General features: G+C 38.3%; 1 protein-coding gene across 1 annotated transcript; it reads left to right on the top strand.

The window, feature by feature from the left end:
- LOC127583987 (D-glucuronyl C5-epimerase-like) lies at window positions 1-25103 on the top strand. The gene is given in 6 exon segments (XM_052040465.1): window positions 1-231; window positions 234-287; window positions 290-495; window positions 497-527; window positions 19657-19902; window positions 20806-25103. Coding segments are annotated over 6 exon segments (1692 nt in total). The 5' UTR covers window positions 1-101; the 3' UTR covers window positions 21831-25103.
- The last annotated feature ends 1498 nt before the right edge of the window (window positions 25104-26601 follow it).

The following is a 26601-nucleotide window of genomic DNA, read 5'->3' on the forward strand; positions in this document are numbered from 1 at the left end:
CAAATGCTCGAGTGATAAAGCAATCCAATTTCCAAGACATCTCGGCCACCTGGAGAACCTGGTTGGAAAAGGAGCTTTGGAAAAGAGGGAAATTGACTCTGATGACGACAACTATCTGGCTAGGCCTTTTAAGGGGGGGGAAGCCTCCAGCAAGCAGCCCATCTGTGGATGCATCCCATCAGGAACAGCAGAGGGCTCCTCCTGTTGCCAATATTCTAAACAACAATGCCAATAAACTGTTGGTATTAACTATGAAGAGATGGATTGCTTAATAAATGATGACTACACAATAAAGGCAGGAAGGAAGGCAATGAAGTTTATCTGCCCTTCAGCTGGATTGAGAAGTATTTTGAAGTTTATGGAAAGATTGCCCAGTATGACGGTTATGATCGGTTTGAGTTTTCCCACAGTTATTCAAAGTATACACTCCACGGAGGGTACTTACCGGCCAGATGGGTATTCATGTCATTTGAAGGCTACAATGTGGAAGTCCGAGGACCGTGTGAAGTGCATCAGTGGCATTGAAGGTAGGTCTTGCTGTAGAAAATTATCTGTGCTAATTTTTCTCCATCCCAATAAGAATTCAAACCATTTTTGACAGCAGCTATGGTCCTGTCAGAGTGCTTACAAATAGAGGGATTTTTATGTCTTAACTAGACTACTCGCCATAAATAAGAAAATGTGCTATTTTCTGTGCTGTGAGTCACCAAGAAAATAATCCAACAGATTAATGTACAATGTTTTTTGAGTGTAGTCTGTAAATTACTGTAATTTTGAGTGGCATATGTTGGCATACTGAAGTGCCTTCATTTTTTTAACATTTAAATGTGGAAGCTGATCCTGTTTTTAATCTGAAATGGTGTAGGTGGGTTTTTGTATGTGTGGTACCCCAAGTGATATGATAAACTTCATTCTGGCATACTTTTATAGTTCTTCTATAAGTAACTTTTTAAAATTGCAACATGTTCTAATTGTCAATTCAGCTTCAGAGTTTCAATATATACATTTTGATGTGACACCAGAATATAATGACAGGAGTATGATCTGGTCATATGTGAATAAATGTTTTTTTTAAACTGTGCATGATCACTTGAGATTAGAAGATTGATTTTTTTATTTGATTACGGATGGTTGAAATGTTTTGAGCATTTGATGGCTCCTGTCAAAGAGTTTGTGTTTCTACATTTCATTTCATAACCTCAGGATATCCTAGTGTTCTACATCTTGTTACTTTTTACATGCAGTCAGGTATTTTTAGGTAACAAATCATAGTAGCCAATTTCTGCAACCTTTGCAACAATGCCCACGTATTATTTCTAAGAATGGAGTGCAACATCTCCTGACATTTGACATTTTGGTAAAATTTAGAATTTGATTTGAAAGCTAACAAACATTTCCTGTTGTATTAGATAAAGTTCTTTGAACATGAAATCCTCCAACGAGACGTTTACACTCGAGCAATTCAAATATTATGATGAAGGGCTCCTCTGACAGGAAGGAAATGAATTTTTCATACTATCTGAATTTTGTGGAGTTTTTTTTTGCATGGTTGTCGGTGAATCAAATCATCTGGCTCATTGCCTCCACCATTCCTGCTCTTATTTTCCCTCCATTTTCTAAAGTCCTTGTTATCATAAAGTTGTATCACATCCTTTATAATAAATTACAGCATTTTCCCTTGCTATGGATATCAGACGGATGGGTTAATAGTTCTCTATTTTCTCTTTTTTTTTCTTAAATAGCAGGGTCATATTTGCTACCCATCAATCTACAAGAACCATTCCAAAATCCATAAAATTTGTATGATGATCAGAGCATCCATCTTCCCCCTAGTCACCACCTTTTCAAAACTCTGGGATATTGATCATCAGGTCCTTGGGAGTTATTTGTTTTCATGCTTATTAATTTCTCTAGCAGTATTTCTTTACTAATACTTTAATATCCTTATTGCACTAAACCTTTCTGGTCCTCCAGTATTTTTGGGAGGTTTTGTACAACTTCTCCCCTGAGGACAGACATTGTTTTGCATCACATTGAGCATTGACAGTTCCTTTCCCCCACAAATGCTGCTTGACCTGCTGAGCTCCTCCAGCAGTTTGTTTTTTGCTTGACATTGTTTAATTCTGCTGCTATTTCCCCTTACCCCATCTATCTGTAGAGAGCTACATTTGCCCTCGCTAGTATCTTCCTTCTTGCGCGGCTATGGATGTTCTTACAAGTTAACCTTTCTCATGACACGTTACTGGATCTAAAGTACCCTGTTCACTCAACATACTGATCTAGACACCAATCTTAATACATTTAAGAATTCACCCTCTACAATGTTAGTACAGTCCATTTGCCCAAGCTAAAGTTCCCCATGATTACTTTGTATCACATTATATTTACACTTCTAATTTCTTTATTTATACCATGTTTGACATCACTAGTACTATTTAGAGGCCTGTAAACAACTTGCATCAACTTTTTCTGTCAACTGCTGCTTCTTAGCTCCACCAAAACAGATTCCAATTCTAATCCATGATCTGTCAAGCCAGAACTCCTTCTAACTAAAATGCATCTTTTCAAGTGAATGAGGGGGAACCAGTGTCATATGTTAGGATTTTCAGAGATCTTTTGATAAGTTCTCCTTCAGAAGGTTAGTGTAAATGGAATTGGAGGTAAAATAACAGTGGGCTGAGAGTTGGTTAGCAGATAGAAAACAAAGGTTGGCAGGTGGTGACTAGTGGATGTCTAATCATCGTCTATGTCAATGATGTTGGCTGAGGGGATCAAATGTAAAAAAAAATCCATGTTTGCCGATGACATGAAACTAAACGGGGAAGTACATAATGATGATGATGCAAAGCCCCTTCAAAGGGATTTAGGTTATCTAAAGAAGTGACGTTATTCATCATTAGGGGAAAAAAAATTGCTGAAGATTTTTTAAATAGCAAGAAACTGGAAAACGGTGATGTTCTAGGGACCTGAATATCCTTGCACATAAGTCACTGAAAGCTATCATTGCAGGTGTGGAAGACAGATGGTGTTTACTGGAAGAGAATTTGAGTCCAAGAGTAACCATGTCTTGCTGTGGTCATTCAGGGCCTTGGGTGAGAATCCTGGAGTATTGTGTAACATTTTGCTCTCCTTACTTGCCATAGGGGAGTGCAGCAAAGAGTCACCAGACTAGTTCATGTGATGACGAACCTGCCATGAGGAGGGATTGAGTGGCTAGACCTCTGCTCTTCAGAGTTGAGAAGTCTGATAGGTGACCTCCTTAAAATGTACTGAATTCTAAAAGTGCATGACTGGGTAGATGCTGGCAGGATATTTCCATCAGTTGAGTTTAGAATTGTGTACTGTAGCCTCAAGGTAAGGGGAAGGCCATTTAGGATGGAAATAGGAAATGTCCCCACTCAGAGGCTGGTGAATCTTTTGAATTCTCGACCCTGGATATTTATAGAGGCTCAATCATCAATTGCTTTAAAAACAGATCACTAGATTTACATATATTAGAAGAATATCAGGATAGAGCAGGAAAATAGTCCATGATCTTAAATGGCAGAGCAGACTCAAAGGACCGAAAGGTCTTCTATTCATTATGTTCTTATCAGTCATGTATCACATCTGTTCCTGGTTTCTGTGCTTGGAACCAATTGAATTTTGGCACCTGATTAAAAATTGTTTTGATCCTAATATAATCCAAGCAGAGTTTGGGGAGTAGAATGAGTGAGCTACCTAATGTGTCCCACAATTGAGCAGTTGCAGTTTTTCAAATTGAACTAGTTTCAAACAAACTATGATGTGTATCATTTAATTTGTTGACCTTTGTACAGTAAAATGTGCAGGCATTTTGTGTGTATGATTTGAGAAAGTTGTCACAGTTTATATTGAATACGTAATTAGAGTGAGTTGGTGAAAAGACTAGGGGGTCCTTCTGTAAATTTTGATCTTTTGATTGCTTTGCTAGCGTAGAAATCCTCTTGCTTTCTTACTAGGCTGATTTAAGTTGGGTAGAATATTACGCAGCATTGTCTGTGTATTTTTTTTCCACTTTCAATAATATGAAATGCAATGGGTAGGTTGTGGAATAGTGGGTAGAATAAATGAATTGTGCATGCTCACTGAATTATAATGAACAGATGACAACTGCAGTGAAGTACTTGCTTTTAAAATGGAAATGAGATTTCTTTACCCAGTCAATACTGAATGTAAACATAAATGTTAAGTAGTGGAGAAGCTAGTAAGTTGCCATTTTTAATTTGTAATTTTGTTGGCCTGAGTTCAAAAATATTTGATGCAGTTAAACTGTATTTCACTATGTTCTCTGGAGGGTTCCTGAGGCACCACTTCTGAGGAGGTAATATGATACGGTCTGCAATTTCAGATTTGCCTAATGTCTAATCACTTTGGTTAAAAATTGTTACTCGCTTTGTTGCACTGCAGAGAAAACACATCTGCCTTTATTAGAAAATATGAACATTCTGTTTTAAAGAAATTACCATCCTGGGCTCCATGTAGAAAATGCTTAGAACCTTTATAAGCTAATCCTTGTGGAGTATTTAATTTTTAACAATCATACAGCACAGAAGTAGGCCTTGAGCCCACCAGGTCCATGCTCACCCCCATCTACCAGCACTTGGTCTTTGGCCTTCTATGCCTTGGTGATTCAAGTGATTAATGTTAGAGTCTGTATAAAGTCAGAAAATCTCTATGGAGTCATCACTGGGTAGAGAACATAGTGAAAAAGCAGAATTATTCTATGTTCAGAAAGCATGTGTGTTAAATGTTTCAACATTCAAGCACGCTGATGAAGTAATGGCAATGTTTTGAACTCATTTGTAAGTGTAAAATCTGAGGATATGATTTCCTCCTTTTGTTGATGTTGTTGGGCCATCTTGCTCAAATTCATCAATTGAAGTTTTATTGGGAGCTGGGGAGTTGGTCAATCCAAGATGTACTTCATTTTAACTGTTGTGTTCAAAGATTAATCTTGATCTGCCATGCCATCTGTTTCTTGGTAAAGCTTTTCTTTTAGTACATTTCTTCCACTGCTTGTAGTCTAATCCAATGTTTGACAATATTTTTGTTCCGTTGTTTCCCAAAAAACTAGGGATTTGTGAAGGAACTTGGGAAATAAAATGCATGAGTTGGCTTGGTATACTGCCAGATGTGTGTGTAAAGTAACATTGGTCCATAATAATGATTGAGCAACAATGCCTGTCCTGATGCAGAGTCTCAACCCGAAAGATTTACAATTCCTTTCCTTCCAACAGATGCTGCTCGACCTGCTGAGTTCCTTCAACAGATTGCATGTTTCTCCAGATTCCAGCACCTGCAGTCACTTGTCTCCATAATGATGGTTTCATTACAGAAATAGTCTTTGGCACTGGGCAAACATTTTTCCAAAGTGGCTTCCATTTCTAAAGCAAAATGTGTGATTGCCATTTGTACTGAATGCAACACGTCTAATAATGGAATTTTGGAGAGAGCGGTCACCAATGGTGTTGCAAAATAAACATTAAAAAAAAACAGCTTTTAAACCTTTATAAATAACATAGATTAATAATGTTATAAGGAAGAATACAGTAAAGGTTCACCAGAACAATGTACTGAATAATAGGTTATGAACGTGCTTTTTCACAAGGAGGGCTAGGGGAAACATGGGTGTGAAGATTAGAAAGGAAAAACTTCCAGGTAAATTGGATTAAAGGATCAGTTTTTCCTACTAAAGAGCTGGCACCAATCATAATGTCCTCTTCTTGTGCTGTAATTTTTGAGTTCAACTCCAGACCTGGGTATACATTCGTTGTGATGTAACAATCTGTTATGTAACTCCAATATGTCATTTTATCGTGGCCTGGAAGAAACGTCTACTTTATTTTGTTACAGCTTCTCTATGGTTGTTTACTAAAATCATTACATTGGAAAAGTCTTATTCATCTGAACTACTGATTCTGTACGGATGCGCGTATTGAGCTAAATTAGTTTTTATCTTGTTCAATAGGTTTTGATAATTGCCAATTCTGGCAATCCTTCCACAAGCAATTCACAAGACACTTGGTACTGATCCTATTATTGTGTTTTTATATTTCTAGGTTTATGCCTAAAAAGCTAACTTTAAAAACATTTTGTCAAAGAAGAAAGCTCTCATTGCTCATATGGTAGGGCTTTAATGAGCAAGAGAGAGGGTTTGCTACTGGCATTGTCATGCTGATTAAAATATTCTAAGGATTGAGTTGTTATATAAATTTAACATGCTTGGCTATCTTGCTTCTCTGCGTTATATTCTCTAAAATCATGACAGCTTTTCCTTCCAAGTTGATTTATTGTACTTAATTGTTGTATTTCTGCATTAATGCAAGCTGAACAATTTTGAGTGCAGCATTTTAAAATTTGCTGTAGAAGGAAGAATGGTCTGCCTTCATAATTCCAGGTGCCTTTCTCTTGGCTTCAATAGCTTTGTTTGCATGAACTCACTAACAACCTGTCATTCCTCCAAATAGAATAAAAATGTGTCACAAATGAAATTGCTAAAGATACAGCAATGGGTTCTTTATAGCTCTGTCAGTTAGTTAAGTCAGTTAAAAACTGCTCAACATTGGAGGTTAATGCTTGGGCCTGGCCTTTGATGGGCAGTTTATTCTATAAAGAAACTCATTTCTATAAAGAAACTTTTCTTCAACAGAATGTTTTCTTTCAGGGGAGTTAAAATGGGTAGAAGGAAGTGCAGTAGAAATTGTTATATTAAGCAAAGCTTCTCCAGTGTGGTCCCCTACGACTTAAACATCAGTTCATGATTTCAAATCAGCACAAATAAGACTTGTCCTAATGCTGATGTTTCCTTAGTGATTGCACATGACTAGTGTAGTTAAAACCTGGCATTTACACTGCCCTGTAACCTTTTTTAAAATACAAATGATGGTATCTTGACTTTGAAATTCACCTGTTTTCTTTATTGGATGAGGTTACTTTTATTTGCAAAACTCTTGTTGATTTTAAACCATCCTGCAATATAACCAGATATCAAATTGATTTGAATGACACAATTCTTTTATGTTGTTATGTTCGTAGGACTTAATTTGGAACTCTAAAGGCTAGCACTGGATTATTTAAGGAAGTGCTGCATTTTTTTTACTGGTGCTCTAAGATCTGTACCTCAAAATTTCATTCTTAAAAAAATTTGGGTTGGTGCAAGATAATGCTTCTATCTCCAGAAAACAACAGATGAAAATGTAGTAGTATTGTGTAAAATATCATACACTGTTCAGAGGGTAGGGTGCACTTTCAACTTGCCCTCTTAAGATGATATTTCTTTCCCCAATGCTGCAGAGTTAACCAGGCAAGTACCTGATGTTTGGAGGCTTTTGAAAGTGCTCCTTACTGCCAGACTGAATGACGTACAGTTTCATTTGTGCAGTTGTGCATTCAAATACTGCTGTGTGCTTATCCCATTTGAAGATAAATGACTGCATTGATCACGAAAAAAGTTTAATTTATTCTTTTCACTGCTCTGAGTACTTACCTTGAGCTGTCTTGTAGGTAAATAGCAGTGGAATCTTGTAATTTGAAAGTTGAACCATTTTACAACACAATTCTGTGCTGAAAGGCAAAGTTCAGCAATTGGATAAGAAACCCAAATAGTTATTTGGTGTAACTAACTCCCTACTTCTATTTCTGGATGTTGCAAAATGTCTGAATACTCTAAATTTGTGGAGGAGCTCATCTTGAATCCTAAAGTAATCAGGTTAAATCTTGACAGGTTGGTACTTTTTTGGGAACATTTTCCAAAACACAATTAAAACAAAAAGTCTGCTTGCATTGATCTTTGTGAATTTTTTTTTAGTGAGCATGACACATTTTGGTTCCAGCCACATTTTGAAGACAGCATTGTTATTCACAAAACTTTTTAATATAGACCAACTTGATCATGATGAATCGGAGCATCTCTGGTTTTTATATCTCAGTTATTCCTTGTAATGCCCAAGCGTTATGCCCAAAGCTTTATGAAGGTCACTGATTTTATAGAGAATGATATAAACAAGTGTTTTTTTTTCCACTCCTTGATACCACCTTGGTGTTTTGGGAATTAATATGAGTTCCTGATGCCCACATTGTTGTGAATTATGTGTCATTTTCCTTAAAATAATTGGGGTTTTATTTCTTACCGTTCTCAGCGATCAAGGTCCATAATACCAATGTATAATATTGAAGCTGGGAATTATGATTTCACAGAAGAAACTATCCAGATGCATATTTTTAATGTTCTAGCCAGAATGTTCTGATAAGATTTGAATTGTACAGAAAGTTGCCCTGCCCTTTGATAGCATCTGGTCTTGTTTGGGTTGCTACCAAGATGGTTGCCCCACATCGCTTTCCATTTGAAGTGGAACGTAAAGAAAACTGGATTCCATCATCTCTTATTCCTCTCCAATCGTTGTACCATGGTATTTTGGTTCATTTGATTCTGAACTGATCAAATAAAAAAAAATTAGCCTATTTCATCACAACTACTTACTAAGTGCCACCATTGTTTTGCATTTTGACCCTACCTTAACTCAATCTGTATACGTGTTTTTGTCATCTTACTTCTCACTTACCTCCCAAATGGGTGCCTTGCAAGAGCAATAAGAATATGGGGAACCCACCACCAGCAAGATAAGCAATGTGCCCATTAGTCAGGAGTCTCACGAATTGGAGCTGAGTTCAGTTGAGATTAATAGGGAGAAGGTGCTTGGAAAACTAAGGGGCTTAAGGCTGATAAGTCTCCCGGACGGATGAGGTGCATCCCCGGGTTCTGAAGGAGGTGGCTGTGGAGATAGCGGAGGCGTTGGCGATTATTTTTCAGGAATCGATAAGATTTCTGGCATGGTTCCGGAGGACTGGAGGGTAGCGAATGTTAGTTCCGTTGTATAAGAAAGGTGGGAGGCAGCACAAAGGCAATTACAGACCTATTAGTCTGACGTCAGTGGTGGGAAACATTATTGGAGTCTATCCTCAAGGAGGAGATTACCGAATACCTAGAGGCGCAAGGCAAGATAGGACCTAGTCAACATGGTTTTGTGAAGGGGCAGGTCCCTGTCTGACCAACCTATTGGAGTTTTTTGAAGAAATCACAGGTAGGTGGATAAGTGAGAGGCGGTAGATTGTTGTGTATTTAGACTTTCAAAAGGCCTTCGTATAAGGTGCCTCACAAGAGACTGATTAATAAGATGAGAGGTCATGGAATTATGGGCAGGGTAGCAAAATGGGTGGAGAATTGGCTGGTTTGGCAGGAAGCAAAGGGTGGAAATAAAAGGATCTCGTTCTGGTTGGTTACCGGTTACTAGTGGTGTGCCGCAAGGGTCGGTGTTGGGGCCTCTCCTTTTTAACCTTGTACATACAATGATTTGGATGATGGAATAAATGGTTGTGTGGCTAAGTTTGCGGATGACACCAAGATAAGTGGAGGAGTAGGGAGCATAGAGGAAATAGAAAGGAATGCAGAGGGACCTAGACAGTTTAGGAGAATGGGCAAGGAAATGGCAGATGAGATTCAATGTTGAGAAATGTGCAGTTGTGTACACTTTGGAAGTAGAAATAAGCGGGTAGATTATTATCTAGAAGGAGAGAAGATTGATAGTGCGGGTAGTACAAAGGGACTTGGGGGTACTCGTACAAGATACCTTAAAAGTTAACCACAGGTTGGATCGGTGGTTAAGAAAGCGAATGCTATGTTGCATTCATCTCGAGAGGTTATAGTGTATAAAAGTAAGGACGTGTTGATGAGGCTCTACCCGGCGCTAGTGAGGCCTCATTTGGAATACTGTGCGCAGTTTTGGGCCCCGCATTTAGGAAGGATGTGCTGACGTTGGAGAGGGTTCAGAGGAGATTTACGAGAATGATTCCAGGAATGAAAGGGCTTAAGTATGATGAGCGTTTGTCGGCTCTTGGACTTACTCGCTGGAGTACAGAGAGGAGAGAGGGGACCTCGTAGCGACATTTCAAAATGTTGACAGGTAAGGATAGAGTAGATGTGGCTAGGCTGTTTCCCTTGGTGGGCGTGTCCAGGACCAGAGGGCACAATCTTAGAATTAGAGGGTACAGTTTCAAGACAGAGATGAGGAGAAGTTTCTTTACCCAGAGGGTGGTGAAATTGTGGAACTCCTTGCCACGCACAGCAGTGGAGGCCAGATCAGTGGGGGTATTCAAGGAGGAGATAGACAGATATCTAAATAGTCAGGGTATCAAGGGATATGGGGATAAGGCTGGCAAATGGGATTAGAATAGTTTTTTTTTCTCTCTCTCTTTTTTCCCACCCCATTTCTTTTTCCCTTTTCCTTGGAGCAGACTCGATGGGCCGAATGGCCTGCTTCTGCTCCCTTATCTTGTGATCTTGTGATCCAGATGTAGTATATCTTACTCTTTCATTGTCGCTTGACCCTGGATATTTGAGTTGTTGCCAAGAAATCTGAAATTTCAAGTCTTAACAAGTTCTTCTTCTTGGACTCTTCTGCTTATGTCTGTAAGTGGACTTTGCAACTCTGCAAAATGGACAGCACCTTTATTGCATCATCTGATTTAGTTATCCATTTCGTATCATTCCTTTTTACCAAGAAAACGTTTCTTTTCATTTTGGCCCTTGTGAGCTGAACTTGCTTCTTCAAGTCAGCAGTACCCGAAAAACTGATATTCACCTTGCTGTCTCACTGCTCTGGAACTAAGTGGCTCATGTTTGTCTTTTTAATATGGAGCTTGGCTTTCAACATCATTGGTTTGGCAAGCTGGCTACTCTAAGTAGAATCTTGACTAGAAAAAAGTCCTCCATCTGTTCAGGCTAACTAAGCTGTGGCTTGGATGCTTTTTGAATAAAAAAATTTCTTGAATTAAAGCTGGAAACAACTGAAGGGTATATTTATTCACTACCCATTAGCCCAAATGTAGATAACAATCTTAATGGTAAAAATCTCATAGTACACCACATCATATTAACTTAATTATGTTACTTTATTGCAGGAGAATGCATTAGAACCTTGGTAAGGAAGACAGGTCTGCTATAGTTAAGTTTTATTGCATTTGATACATTCTTGTGGTTGACAAAAGATATGTGCTAATCTTCCACTGAGATTTGTGAAACTAAAAATTCAACCACTGTTAACTCTAATACTAAACTCTTAGTAATAACAACTTTGATGTATGTAGCACCTTCAGTGTGTTAAGCAAAATATAATCTCTGAGCATTTGACTAAAATACCCAAAGAAAGGGGTTAAGTGATGAAATCATTTTTCTAAAAAAAAAGGTACAGGTTTAAGATTGGCAAAGGAGACACAAAGACATTATTGTTTTGTGCTGTAAGATGTTAAAATATGGAATACAACTGCCTGAATATTCAGTGGAAGAACATTCAGTCACTGCTTTGAAAAATGAATTGTATAGGTACATGAAAGGGGGAAAATGCAGAGTTATGGCAAATGAGCCAGGGATTGGGACTATAATTGACTTCTGTGGCAACCCACCTTCCACGCAGGTGAACCAGCTCCAAAAACGGCGTGCGCGTCGGCAGGGAGGCCAGCCACAAAATGGCGCTGGGCCGCCTTCTCCACCAGCGAGGGGAGAAAGCCCGCGCATGGGAAAAGGTTCTGGTGGTACACCTCTGACATCATTGCTGCCCGGAGAGGACGGGAACTTAACTGTTTAAAAGCCAGCGCGGCGAGGTTTGCAATAAACCAGTCTCAAGTGCAACCTACCGACTGCATGTCGTTATTTCTAGCTCAGTACATAGCCCATCGCTACACTTCCTTATTTAAAAAAAGCTAGCACTAGCTCAACAGGCTGAGTAGCTGCCTTGTACGCTGCGGTGATTTGGTGATACTAATTTGTGGGCCAAGAGAGTACTTCCCATCTAATGAAAGATCTTTCTGGTAAAGAAACAATACAATCAAATGGACATTGATGTGACTCCAGCAAGAATTCTGTCCAAGTCAACTTGTATTATTGTGAAATCTCAGATATAACCTATATCCAGAATTCATCAGTCTTTCTGGGTTTTGTTGACATTTTACTATTTTATAATTGGGGTTATGGCACTTTTGATTCTTCTAAAAGGTCCATTAAACATTTTAGGTTGTCTCTGATAGAGATTTTAAGACATCAAGCTCAATTATTTTTTTTCCTATTTTAACTGAATTGTCCATATTTGGCTTGTTGCATGTAGCTTGATTGAATTTGATTTAGAATCTTGAACAAAAAAATCTAAAATGGCTTCACTGTATGATAAAATTAATCTAAATTTAACCTGTTTCCACCATCAAATAACCTCAAATTAGCTTTCTCAATTTTGATTTCTTTTTGTGTTAGAAAAATATGTGCTTCTTTCAATACATTCTTACTATTAAACTGAAGCCTGCAAGTGAGCATCCAACACCATACACATTTTGTGCAAGTAGTTACTATGGAAATGTTTTGTACTCACTTGTAATTTGCCTTTTGCTGTGATGCAGTGGCTGATACAGAACACATTTTATAGATTTCCTCTACTAATTAAAAATTATTGCATTTGTCAAGAAGTAATTGGTACTTTCAGACAAGGATCTTGCACTTATTTTACTTAATCTGTCTCACCATGTTAATTGCCTTTTCTAAATGGTGATCAGAAAAAGAAGTGTCAAGATTGGGGAAAGTTATTCCTGTTTTTAAAAAAAATCTTGTCCTTTGTTATTCTAGACCCATTGCTGCTGTATTCTCAAAGCAATAGATTACTCAGTGCCCAATTATTAAAAACAACTACGAAGCTATGCACATCACAATTATTGTTTTGAAATATTATTTATCAGAATTTGCAGGATTTTGCTAGAATATGTGCTTTTGAATTGTGAACAGACTTGAAACAATTTTAATAGAAAAGCCTCCATGATGGGTGCACATAGTTTGGGTCACCAGCCAAATGATGTGTTTAGAATGCAGCTGTAAATTTGGTTGGTGCAAATCCTGTGTCATGGTCTTTCTGTCACCTTGTCCATCTTAACCTACCTCTCTCTGTGCAGAATTCCAGTCTATTGATTTCAATCCTGATGCTTTCATGAAATTTGCTTGTAAAAGTATCCTGATTATTAGAGCAACTTTTAATATTCCATAAAATGTATTGTTAACCTATATTAGTAGTTGTGCCTTTTTTAAAATTTATTGATGTGCACTTGAAGATGAAATCCTTATGTTTTCAATGTGCATAAATACCTATGAACTTTATCTAATTGACCCAGTAAGACATAAAACAATGGTATATCATTAGTAACAAAACACAACTATAAGTTCATCAACATTCACATTAAAAATAGCCTAAAAGTGACTTTGATTGATAATATTGTGGAATATAAAGCTCTTGAGATCACCAGGATAGAAGGATAGTAAATCATCAGTGCAGTTGCATTATATTCAACTTACAGTTTTGAAGGCAATCTACAATCTCTTCCCATCTGCATGGTATTGTGTGCCTTGAAAAATAATAATCAGAATCAGGTTTATATTATTACTGACATATGTCATGAAATTTGTTGTTTTGCAAGACATAATAATTTTTATGTTACAAAAATAAATAGAGGCTGTTCCTAAAATGTTGAGTATGGGGTCTTCAGGCTCCTGTACCTCCTCCCTGATGGTAGTAACACGAAGAGGTGGTGAGGGTCCTTAATGATGGATGCCACCACCTTAAGGCACTGCTTCTTGAAGATGTCTTTGATGGCAGGGAGGGCTGTTCCCATGATGGAGCTGGCTGGGTCTGCAATCCTCTGCAGCCTCCTTCGATCCTGCACATTGGAGCCTCCATACCAGGCGGTGATGCAACCAGTCAGAATGCTCTCCACCGTACATCTGTAAAAATTTGCGAGAGTCTTTGGTGACATACCAAATCTTCTCAAACTCCTAATGAAGTAGAGCCACTGGCATGCCTTCTTCATGACTGCATCAATGTGTTGGGTCATCTGAGATGTTGATGCCCAGGAACTCGAAGCTGCTCACCCTTTCCACCGCTGACCCCTCAGTGAGGACTGGTGTGTGTTCTCCTGACTTCCCTTTCCTGAAGTCCACAAGCAATTCCTTGGTCTTGCTGATGTTGAGTGCGAGGTTGTTGTTGCAACACCACTCAACCAGCCGATCTGTCTCACTCCTGTACACTGCCTCATCACTGTGTCATTGGCGAACTTGTAGCTGGCATTTGAGCTGTGCCTAGCCGCACAGTCACGAGTGTAGAGAGAATACAGTAGTGGGCTAAGCATACATCCTTGACGTCCACCTGTGTTGATCGTCAGCAAGGAGGAGATGTTATTACCGATCCGCACTGACTGTGGTCTTCCGATAAGGAATCAAAAGGCACGTTATCCCTGCAACAGCCATAGCCTCAATACAGTATTTTTTTTTCTATTCCCTATTGGTGGCATTTTTGCTTTTACATTTGGTCCTGCAGCCAAAGCCATCTTTCTTCCAGACTTGATTCATTTAGCTTATAGCAGGCCTTAGTTATTCAGTGATCATGAAATATTATTTATTAAAGATCATCTCCAAAAGGTAATAATCACCAAGTGCACTCTTTACAGCCCCTTGCTCATTCCAGCAAGGAGTTCTCATCTTCCACCAGTATCAACATTTAGTAAATCATTTCCCTTATCTTGTGTGTGATGTCAACATGAGTCGTCTCCCTCCCCTTTCACAATTGTAATTCCCTCTTCGATCTGCACAGGCATAGTTAATAGATTTGCTTCTGGCAATTCTAATGACCCAGATTCAGTCTTGACCTTCAGTACTGTCAGTTGAGTTTTCAGTTTCTGTGACTCTGGGGTTTCTCCTAGGGACTGTGGTTTCTGTGCACATCCCAAGAAGTGTGCATTGGTAGGTTAATTAGCCACTATAAATTGCCCATACTATGTAAGCAAGACCTAGAATCTGGGGGATTTGGTGGGAATGTGGGAAAAATAGGTTACATTGAAGATTAGTGGGAAATGGGATTGCTTTGTACTAGTATTGTCCCCATGGGCCAAAATATCCTCCTCCTATGTCATAAGAAACTATGGTTATAAATTGCTCAACTTCCCACATTATTCATGCACACTGTGCAAAATACAACACTTGCCCTTCTACCATCATTCCCGGTGCTCAGGGCTTCAAACTCTCCTTCTAGTTCAAACAGCAATTTTCAATTTGGTACTGTGTTTGCTGTTAACTTTGTGGTCTTCTCAGCAACTCTGGCTGTGTAATTATTTTGCCACCTCTTCAGTTAGTCAGTCCACATGTTGGTAATGGTGCTGCTGTGGACACTTGCACTTCATCCATCTTTTGTTTCTTGATGTCTTCATCGCCATCTCACTTTGCCTTGCATCATCCCTTTTGTCATTTAGTCACTCCTGCTTTCCACGTTACCCCTGACCGTTTTGCTACCTTTTCCTCATGGTTCTGCAGTCACTGTAAATCTCTTGCATTGCTTTCAAGTTCTGGGTTAATCATTTAAAAATATTAATGTGCTTTCACTCTCATGCTGAAATGTATTAAACATCATAATTAAGGTCAATCAAGTATAATAAACTAAGACATTTGAGATAATGAGAGATTGGCCACAACTCCTTGACCTTGAGCATAACTATGGACAAAGATGGGAGCAGACGACATGGGAAAGTTTTTAATTGTGGCGGGGTGGGGACTAATTACAATGGTATTAGGCAGAAACTTGGGGATGTAAATTGGGAACAGATGTTCTTGGGGAAATGCACAGAAAAAATGTGGAGGTTGTTTAGGGGCCACTTGCATGGGAAGGGAAAGGATGGTAGGGTGAAGGAACCATGGTCGACAAGAGAGGTGGAACGTTTAGTCAAGAGGAAGAAGGAAGCATACTTAAGGTTTAGGAAGCAAAAATCAGATGGGGCTCTTCAGAGTTATAAGGTAGCCAGGAAGAAGCTTAAGGGACATAGGAGAGCTAGAAGGGAACATGAGAAGGCCTTGGCGAATAGGATTAAGGAAAACCCCAAGATGTTCTACACGTACGTGAAGAATAGGAAGATAACTAGAGTGAGGGTAGGACCGCTCAGGGATAAAGGGGGAAATGTGCCTTGAGGTGGAAGAGGTAGGGGAGGTGCTTAATGAATACTTTGCTTACGTGCTCACCAGGGAAAGGGACTTTGAATGTGAGGTCAGTGGAGAACAGTCTAATGTGCTGGAGCGTGTCGAGGTTAAGAAAGAGGCAGTGTTGGAGCTTCTGAAAAACATTAGGATAGATAAGTCCCTGGGGCAGGATGGGATATACCCCAGGTTACTACAGGAAGTGAGGGAAGAGATTGCTGGGCATTGACAATGATCTTTGCGTCCTCCCTGGCCACAGAAGTGGTACCAGAGGACTGGAGGATGGCAAATGTTGTTCAAGAAAGGTAATAGCGATAATTCTGGGAATTATAGACCAGTGAATCTTGCATCAGTGGTGGGTAGTGGGGGCGGCATGGTAGCGTAGCGGTTAGCGCGATGCTATTACAGCGCCTGCGATCAGGGTTCGATTCCCTTCGCTGTCTGTAAGGAGTTTGTACGTTCTCCTGTGTCTGCGTGGGTTTCCTCCGGGTGCTCTGGTTTCCTCCCACATTACAAAGACATACAGGTAGGTTAATTTGGGTTTAAAAAAAAATGGGTGGTGTGGACTCGTTGGGCCGGAAGGGCCTGTTACCACGCTGTAAATAAAAAAAATCAAAGAAAAACTATTGGAGAGGATTCTTAGGGACAGGATTTACGAGCATTTGGAGAAGCATAGTCTTATTAGGGATAGTCAATATGACTTTGTGAGGCGCAGGACATGCTTCATGAGCCTAATTGAGTTTTTTGAGGTAGTAACAAAACAAACTGATGAAGGTAGAATGGTGTATGTGGTGTATATGGATTTTAGTAAGGTGTTCGACAAGGTTCCCCATGGTAGGCTCATCCATAAAGTCATGAGGCATGGGATCCATGGAGATTTGGCTGCAGGGATTTGGAATTGGCTTGCCTGCAGAAGGCAGAGGTGGTAGTAGATGGAGAATATTCTGCCTGGAGGTCGGTGACTAATGGTGCTCCACAGGGATCTGCTCTTTGTGATTTTTATAAATGATTTGGGTGAGGAAGTGGACGGGTGGGTTAGTAAGTTTGCAAATGACATGAAGGTTGGAAGTGTTGTGAATAGTGTAGAAGGTTGTCATAGGTTACAACTGGACATAGACAGGATGCAGAGTTGGGTGGAGAAATGGCAGATGGAGTTCAATCTGGAAAAGTGTGAAGTGATGCACTTTGGAAGTTCGAACTTGAAGGTTGAGTACAAGGTTAATGGCACGATTCTTTGCAGTGTGGAGGAACAAGGATCTGAGTGTCCAAGTCTAGATCCCTCAAAGTTTCTGCACAAGTTGATAGGGTGGTTAAGAAGGTGTATCGTGTGCTGGCCTTCATTAGTAGAGGATTGTTGCAGCTCTATAAAACTTAAGAGTACTGTGTTCAGTTCTGGTCACCTCATTATAGGAAGAGTGGAAGCTTTAGGGAGGAGATTACCAGGATGCTGACTGGATTAGAGAACCTGTCTTGAGGAAAGGTTGAGCAAGCTAGGGCTTTTCTCTTTGGAGTGACGGAGGATGAGAGGAAACTTGATAAGTGTATAAGATTGAGAGGTATAGATAGAGTGGACAGCCAGCAGCTTTTTCCCAGCGCAGCAGTGGCATACCAGAGGACATCTGTTTAAGGTGAGTGGAGGAAAGTTTAGGGGAGATGTCAGAGGTAGAATTTTTTACACAGAAAGTGGTGGGTGCCTGGAACGCACTGCCGGGGGTGGTGGTAGAGGCTGATACAATAGGGACGTTTAAGAGACTCTTAGATAGGCACATGGATGTAAGAAAAATGGAGGGTTATGGACTGTGTAGAAGGGAAGGGTTAGATTGATTATGGAATAGGTTTATATAGGTCAGCAAAGCACCATGGGCCAAAGGGCCTGTACTGTTCTATGTAATCAGGAAGTACATTTGCTACAATTCAACAAAATTACTTGTGTGTAGAATGCTTTTCCAGTGTTTACCATGATAGCTGTAGAAAGTGAGTTAGGCATTGAATACAAACACTGTACAATTGAGCTGTGAGCATAAATAAACATTTTAAAAATAAGAACACAAGCAATCGATGAAAATGAGCCTAGGGTGCTAACAAGTGGAATTGCAGAGGAGCTTTGCTTTTGTGACTTCTGATGTCAGGCCTGTTGATGTTGTGGGTTTAGGATCTTCCACTGAGTTGCCTTGATGTTTGCTGTATGGTCATAAATGTAGTGTGAAAGTTCAGTCTTAATCCTAACTAAGTTGTATAATGATCCGAATCAGCAATTCCAAACTCAATTTCTTCACATTGTACTCTGTGCTGGTCTGTTCAGTGCTTTGTTTTTTATATATAAATGGACAAAATAGTTTTTCTCTTTGCTTCAGCTAGTTGAGCTATCACAGGATTATCAGGTGACCAACTAAATAACAGTGTACATGTAACAGCCACTTTGTCCAAATCTAGGTGTTTTTAATTCTGTAGAACAACATTATTGATGACATAATTATCAATAAGATTTTAGTAAACATCAGTGATGTGGAAATCTTTTGTAACTTCCACTTGTGTCAAGAATATTTGGCAACACAGTTAGGAATTTTGGCCTTCCAGATTTTGGGATTGAATATGGAGAAAATGTACAACCAATATGATCAATTGTTTCTTATGGGAACAATTTTGAGAAGATAATTAAGAGTTTGGGCAGTTCTCAGTTATTTTAAGGCTCTCAATTGAAGTCAAAATGTTTTGTATTGACATTACAACAGTCTTTGGCTTTGAAATGTTTTGGGATACCTTGTGGTTGTGAAAACACCCACACAAGTCCAGTCTTTATTTCATATGTTATACTAAACTCTCCAGTGCCTCCTGTTATGTAATCTGAAAGTTCAATTTAAAGTAACGTAATGTACAGCAGCCAAGGAAGGTTTATCAAGTTCCATTTGTGCTCTTAATTTTGAAGGAAATTGCACATTGACATACTTTTAATTTAAGTAGTGGTATTAACATTCTTTGATCATATTAGTCAAGTATAGATTAAATTCTTCATTACAATACAAAATGATACCTTAAGTTACAGAGCAATGACACAGTATGCCATATGCATCTGAAACTCCATACTTCATTTAAAACATCACTGGGGGGTGGGGAGTTTTATTAAAACAAAACTTAGGATAAAAACAGTATTATAACATAACATAGCATCCCGGGTTGAAACATGTGCATTCTCTGCAATAAGCTCTCACTTTTTGCTGTGCTGATAGGATTAAATTGGAGGTCTAGCAGTTTTCAGCTCTGGGAACGACAAGTAAAAATAGAGAGCGAGTTACCAGGAGATGCCTGCTCATTGTCGATGATCAAGTGGCATTGCTATTTAAGAGTACTTTTTTTAAAAAAAGCCTAAATTGGGTCACAAAACCACCATGTTTAACTTGCTGAACATCTAATTGACACCATATTGGGGAATAATTATTTTGCATTTTATTAGACTCTTAATTTAATGTTGACTTTTAATTTAATAAACTTTTTTTATTTAAAAAAAACAAATTGCATCTATTTCAAAAACCAATTGTTTGAAATTCTTGGTTAATTCTAAATATTAAGCTTTATCATTCTTTCCTCTCCTATAGGTGTTCCTTTGTCCACTCAGTGGGGTCCACAAGGTTATTTCTATCCTATTCAGATAGCACAATATGGGCTAAGTCACTACAGTAAAAACCTCACTGAGAAGCCTCCACATGCCGAAGTCTATGAAGTCACAGAGAAAAAGGATAAAAGCACAAAGCAAAATGACTGGATGGTGCCAAAAGGTTGTAGCGTTTCTACAGTCTTTGACAAAACAAGATCCAGCAATGTAAACCAGTTCTCTGCCCCAGGTATTTGACCTTGCTGAACAATATTTGTTAGAATGAATGTGTCTTCTATTTAGGAAAAACATTGAAGTAATTGTCAGTACTAAAGCTTCAGAATTTTGCAGAAAGATTGTAAAGGTCCCAAGGTTTGACATTGCGGAGATAGAGGTCATGTTATAAAATCTCTAAAATGTATTCTAGATTATTCCAATATTAATGGCAATTTCCAGACCCTGGGGGCCTCAGGCAAATCCACAGATGTAAATCCATTAATTACAATATTCTAAGTCTTTGAACATTGACATTTTTTTTAAAAAAATCAAGACAATCCCCTCGATGGCAAAATCTGAAAGCTCTCTGAATCGAAAAACATTTACAATTTAAAAAAAAATTCCAACTTCCATGCTACAAATTTGCAATTACTTGTGCAGCAAAGGTTGAGTTAGAATCTGTTGCAAAATAATATTGAGTGTTATTTCCACAGGGATATATCCTAAAAGCTGGATTAATGTTGATAATATAGGGAGTCACTTTGAAATTATAAAGTTTTGATGGACCAGTATATGAAGTTTCAATCTTTCACAATGAAATGTCTAGATATTTAAAACTAAAAAATAATTTTAAATGTAAGGCTTCCACAGAATTGTACAGCTAACTAGTGAAAGTCTTATAAACAGAGCTTGTGGATTAAAATTAAGCCTGCCACACATTCCAACTTCTGTAATGTGCTATACTTCATCTACTTAAAGTGATGATATAAAATGTAGCATAGTTATTGCATCTGCTTTGGTAGTTCTGTGTATTCAGGATTGATTGAGTAGAGCTGGTGGTATTAATATGGTTTCTAAATCTAATTTTGCCTGCTAATTTGTAAAACTGAAGTATTATACCAATGTTTCAGCTTGAAACTTTTTTTTTTCTTTTCAGAATCTTCAGAAGGAGTTTCTCTGATGCTTGGAAATACAAAAGATTTCATTATTTCATTTAAGATTAAATTCTTAACAAATGGGAGTGTTTCGGTGGTGCTGGAGACAACTGAAAAGAACCAGCTGTTTACAATTCACTATGTCACAAATACACAACTCATAGCCTTCAAAGACAAAGACATTTACTACGGCATAGGTCCACGGACTAGCTGGAGTACCATTACTAGAGATCTGGTAACTGACCTGAAGAAAGGGGTTGGCTTGTCCAATACCAAGGCTGTAAAACAGACTAAAATAATGCCCAAGAAAGTCATAAAACTGGTTGCCAAGGGAAAAGGCTTTATTGACAACATCACAATAGCAACTACGGCACACATGCCTGCCTTCTTTGCTGCCAGTGACTGGCTGGTAAGAAATCAGGATGAGAAAGGTGGCTGGCCAATTATGGTAACACGCAAACTAGGTGAGGGTTTTAAGTCTTTGGAGCCTGGCTGGTATTCGGCCATGGCACAAGGTCAAGCCATGTCTACACTTGTAAGGGCCTATCTGCTTACAAAGGAACAGGTGTACCTCAATTCAGCCTTACGGGCAGTCATGCCCTTTACTCTCAAGTCAGAGGATCATGGGGTAAAAGCTGTGTTTATGAATAAGTATGACTGGTATGAAGAATACCCAACTGTTCCCAGCTCTTTTGTTCTGAATGGCTTCATATACTCTCTATTAGGTCTATATGATCTGAAAGAAACTGCAGGTGAGAAACTAGGACAAGAAGCTAAGAAACTCTATGATCAAGGCATGGAATCTTTGAAAGCCATGCTTCCATTGTTTGACACTGGCTCAGGTACAATCTATGATCTCCGCCATTTCATGCTTGGTACAGCTCCAAACTTGGCGCGCTGGGACTATCACACCACCCACATCAACCAGCTACAATTGCTGAGCACAGTCGATGATGCACCTATCTTTAAGGAATTTGTTAAAAGATGGAAGTCCTATTTAAAAGGAGGGAGGGCTAAGCACAACTAGAGCTGAAAGCCAAATTATAATCTTGTGAATCAATCATTATAATATATGAGGAGGTTCCTTAATTTAAACATTTTTCTAAGCATACAAACAGTACATTTTGTATCCCTGCCACCCTCTTAATGGCACACTTTTAAGAGTGTAACACTCTGTAATTCTATTTAAAAAAAAATCAAATGGTTTGTGAAGCAATATCTCTGACTAAGCATCGTTTTGGTTGTATTTGCCTTTTCTCTTGGGGGACACTGTCATTAATCGAATTTTCAATTCCACATGCTGATTCATCTCGCTACCACCTTCAAGCCTTTTCTAACAATACAATCATGTGAATGGCACTTGCTGATTTTTCAGCTGTGCCCTTTCATTTCTGCCTGCTGTTATTTTTATTATTTTTTCTCCCTAGATTTTGTTTTTTGCTGCCACTTGATTATATTAAATCATGTACCTTTTCAATAGTAGAATAAATAATTTTACTTTTTTTTAAAAAAAAGAATGTCAGCATCTATTTGGTATTCCTAGTATGGCAGCAGTCTCAACATCTGCACTCAGCAACCCTGTACCCTTATCATTCTTCCAGTCTCCAAAATCCCAACTAATTTGCTGATTTCTCTGCATAAAGAAATGTTGAAAATTGTGATTAACCCCTAAGGTGGTTTTGTGGGCATGCTGTTGTTTTGTTTTCTGTTTGGGGATGAGGCTATTCTTTTAAAAATTAGGAACTAGCACGAACTTTATAAAATTCATTCATTGTGTTCACCTGTAACTAGCACAGAATATTTTTCCATTGTATGTTTTAAAAATTCATTTGAAGCTTATTGCTCATTTAGCTTTTGATGCACATGGCAAAGCACAACAGAATAAAAAATTGATTAAAACTGTAACTGCACCAAATATAGTAATATATGTATAGTGGATTCCGTCATACAGTGCAAGGGATGGGTTTGGTTTCCAATGGAATTGGACTGTTCCACGTGGTGCCATTTTCACCCTTTTGCCTTGCCACTATTTTTATCCCACCCCTTTCATTCGTGAATAAGCCTGTTTCTATTTGTGGCCGATTTTGCGTGATGCATAGCATCCTAGGATGAGGGTACATCGTAGTAATAACTGTCTAATTTTGCTTATTTGGCTTTTTAAAAAATTTTTGTTTGATTGCAATTTGTCCTCATAATTCGAGCATTGCTTCCCTCCCACCCCTCAATGTCCGTTGTAAATATTACAGGAATCTTGTTTATTGGTGTGTTGATTTAAGGAATAGAATCTAGTTCACTTTGTCATTTGATTATTCCCTTGGTTTAAAAACAAAAAACGCACCAGAGTAAGCGGCATAAGGAGTTTGGTTATTGACACTAAATGTGTCCCTTTCATTTGTTTTGATGAATGATTATGGGCCTAAAGTGGCAATTGACTATTTTCATAGATGCTGACTGACCTTTTTTGTATGTCTAATTTATTATGGTTGTATTTCTGATTTGCATAATTGTTCTATTTTGATTTTTATTTCAAATCCTGAACTGATTGACTATCAAACAATTTGGGAATGGAAGGAGTGGTTTAAGCTATATTGTTACTGTATTTTTAAAGTGTGCATTCAACAATAAAATCACCAGCCCAGAAATGGATTTGAATGCTGAAATCATTTGAACAATATTTTCAGAACTACTTTATTTGCCAGAGTGTATCCTCAATCCAAAATGAAGGACTTTTTTTGGTGTTTGTCATCTTTCTCAAATTGATTCAAAATAGTTACTGGGGAGTGAGGAGAGGGGTCATCTAAGATATTTACCACATTGATTGTAAATATGTTGCTTGGTGACTTTTTAAATCTAATTTTTAAATATCTACTTTGCATATGTGGGACCAAATTGATGTTTGATATTATGAGCATTGACATATAGAATAATTGCCACAATGTTGACAAGGCCACTTGATTCATCATTGAGGTGATTTACATCTTTCAGCTTGCCTAAAATTTTGTTAATCCTATTTTTTGTTAACTACAAAGGAGGAGACATTATAAAATTTGATTAGTACTGTTCCTAAGTAATTAACCAAATAACTATAGTTGATCCAAGTTTGTGAATCAACATTCAAGATTCTGCTTGGTTAATAATGGAGTTATGAGAAAATTAAACTATTTTCCCGCCCCTCCCCTCCTCTCCTCTCCCCTCCCCTCCCCCTTTGTTTGTTGTGCCTGTGCCTGCTTGTCTAACCTTAGTGCTAAGTATGGAGTGGCCAAAAATACTAGAACTGATGCTGGTAAGGCCTGTCTGCAATATTCACTTCTTGGATCTAATTATTTAGAAAGGAAAACATACAGAAGAGTATTTATTTGCAGATTATGGTTTTGATAGCACATTGTCCAATAGTGTGCGGTTTTTTTCTCAGACGCTGATACCTAGTTGATCTTGATGCATGGTATATATCTATATGAGAAGTGTTCATTTTGGCAATTTGATGGAGATAAAGTATTAATGGGAAGTATTTCCAATGTATTTGTTATCCAGCCTTTTCTGTTGCTGAAAGGTTTTTATATGCAATATTATGTTTTTTTTCTCTCTCCCTCTTCTTCCCACCCTTCAAAAATTATCATGGTTTGGTTCCTTTTTGCAAAGCATTTCCTAGTGGTTTCATGGTTTTATATCAAAAGTGTATTGCTCTCTGTTTATTTTCTTTGCATTGTGGGATTCTGTATTATAGCTCAAAATCATCTTCTCTTCAGATTTTGTGTTGTGAATACCAAAGCATTTAAAAAAAAATCCTTACACACTTGAGCAGGTTTTCTTTTAACTTGTGATATTACACATTTTTTCTGGTCATTGGATGCATTAGAATGTAAGTTGCAGGTGGGTATATGCAAATAGATGTCACATGAGTGCAGTAGTAACTTTGTGCCGATGTACCCTGTCTGGACAATGCGCAGGACTTTCACGGAAAGCTGCTATTTTCATTCACACTGTATTTTTGATCATTTTAACTTGTATTTTTACATGTGGATTTGAACCATATGTTGGATATGCAATAACTTGTTTACTAAACACTGTTGCCTGTTGACAGGGTGAGGACAGTGTAGAGCTGTACCAATTTGCATTTGTTAAGCACAATGTGCACACAGTAGTACAGCATTGCTATTTTGTACACGGCAAGAATTCATAATTTTTCAAATAAAGTGACTATATACTACGTTTATATAAAAATATTGATTGGATCAATCTTTGCTGTGCTGAGTATCTTTGCTTATTGGAATTGTACAATAAAACATTTTCTAAAAAGGGATTTCATAGTTCTGTTTGTTAATCCTCTATTACATACTACTGTTAACTTGGAGATTAAAGATCTGTTCTTAGAAATCGCTCCTGATATCTAAACCTCCCAGCCAGTCTCCACCTCCACTGCATCATGGAGTCATAGACTCATACAGTAAGAAACGGGCCCTTCGGCCCAGCACATCCATGCCAACCATTTTGCCCCTCTACACTAATCGCATTTGCCTGCATTAGGTTTCTATCCTTCATACTGATTTTCTATTTCAGTAATTCCCCATGGTAGGATAGGGTATAAATACTTCAAACTGACAAATGCATTTCACTTATTTAAGCAATGCAGTATTATGAATGCTATTCAGATCACTGCTCTGGTCTCTTGTTATTAAAAATGGTACACTTATTTTAATGTCCCTTTCCTGCCAAAAATTTGTTTGTCAAATGTTTTTCAATATATACTTGTGAATTTATGTGAAAATCAGGAGTAGGCCAGTCACCCCCTTGGCCTGCTCTTCCATCCAATAAGTTCATGGTTGACCCAATCTCACCTCAACACCACATTATTGCTGTCGCAGCATATCCCTCAACCCTTCTTGTAATTTAAATTTCTGAAGTATATTCCCTGCCTGAAGTATATTTAATATCCATTACTGGATGTTTTGTATCTTCTGCTGTGAAGACAAACCCCAAATAATTTTCTCTTGGATAGAGAATTCCAAAGATTCATGAACCTTTCAGAGAAGAAATTCCTCCTGGTCTCCCTTGAAAATGGGTGAACCTCTTAGATTTTGATATTCCCCACTTAGTGAAAACCATCTCCTCATCAACCCCTCCCCCTCTACAATCTTGTATTTCAATAAGATCACCTCTCGCTTTTCTAATCAATGATATAGACACAGCTTGCTCAACCAACATACTGTTTCATCTCGGGAATCAACCTGGTGGACCTTCTCTGTACTGCCTCCAATGCATGTATCATAGCTATATGCAGTACCCCAGGAGCAACCCCTGTAAAGTTGCATCAAAGCCACCCTGCCTCCATATTTTTTTTGCCATACGGGCCAACATTCTGTTAGCCTTCCTAATTTACTGAACCCGCATACCAGACCTTTGTTTCACCCATTTTGGCCCGCAGATCCCTTCAAACCACAATATTTTGTAGTCTAACTTCATTTAAATAATTACAATCTCATTCTTGCTTCCAAAGTGGAGAACCTCACATTTTCCCACGTTATTCTCCAACAGCCAACTCCTTGTCCACTCACTTAGCCTATCTGTATCCCCTTGCAGATTCTTTGTGTCCTTGCAATCTTGGCTATAATACAGTCAGTCCCTTCATGCAAGTCATCAACATAGATTTTAAATAGTTGAGACTCCAGCAGTAATCTTTGTGGATTGTAGTAACTGGCAATCCAAAAGTGACCCATTTATCCCAATTCTTTCTCTTAGTTAACCACTTTAACCACTTTCTTATCCATATCAGTTCTTAATGGCTTCTGGCATTTTCCCAA

The sequence above is a fragment of the Pristis pectinata genome, chromosome 28, assembly GCF_009764475.1.
Source record: "Pristis pectinata isolate sPriPec2 chromosome 28, sPriPec2.1.pri, whole genome shotgun sequence".
Lineage (NCBI taxonomy): Eukaryota > Metazoa > Chordata > Chondrichthyes > Rhinopristiformes > Pristidae > Pristis > Pristis pectinata.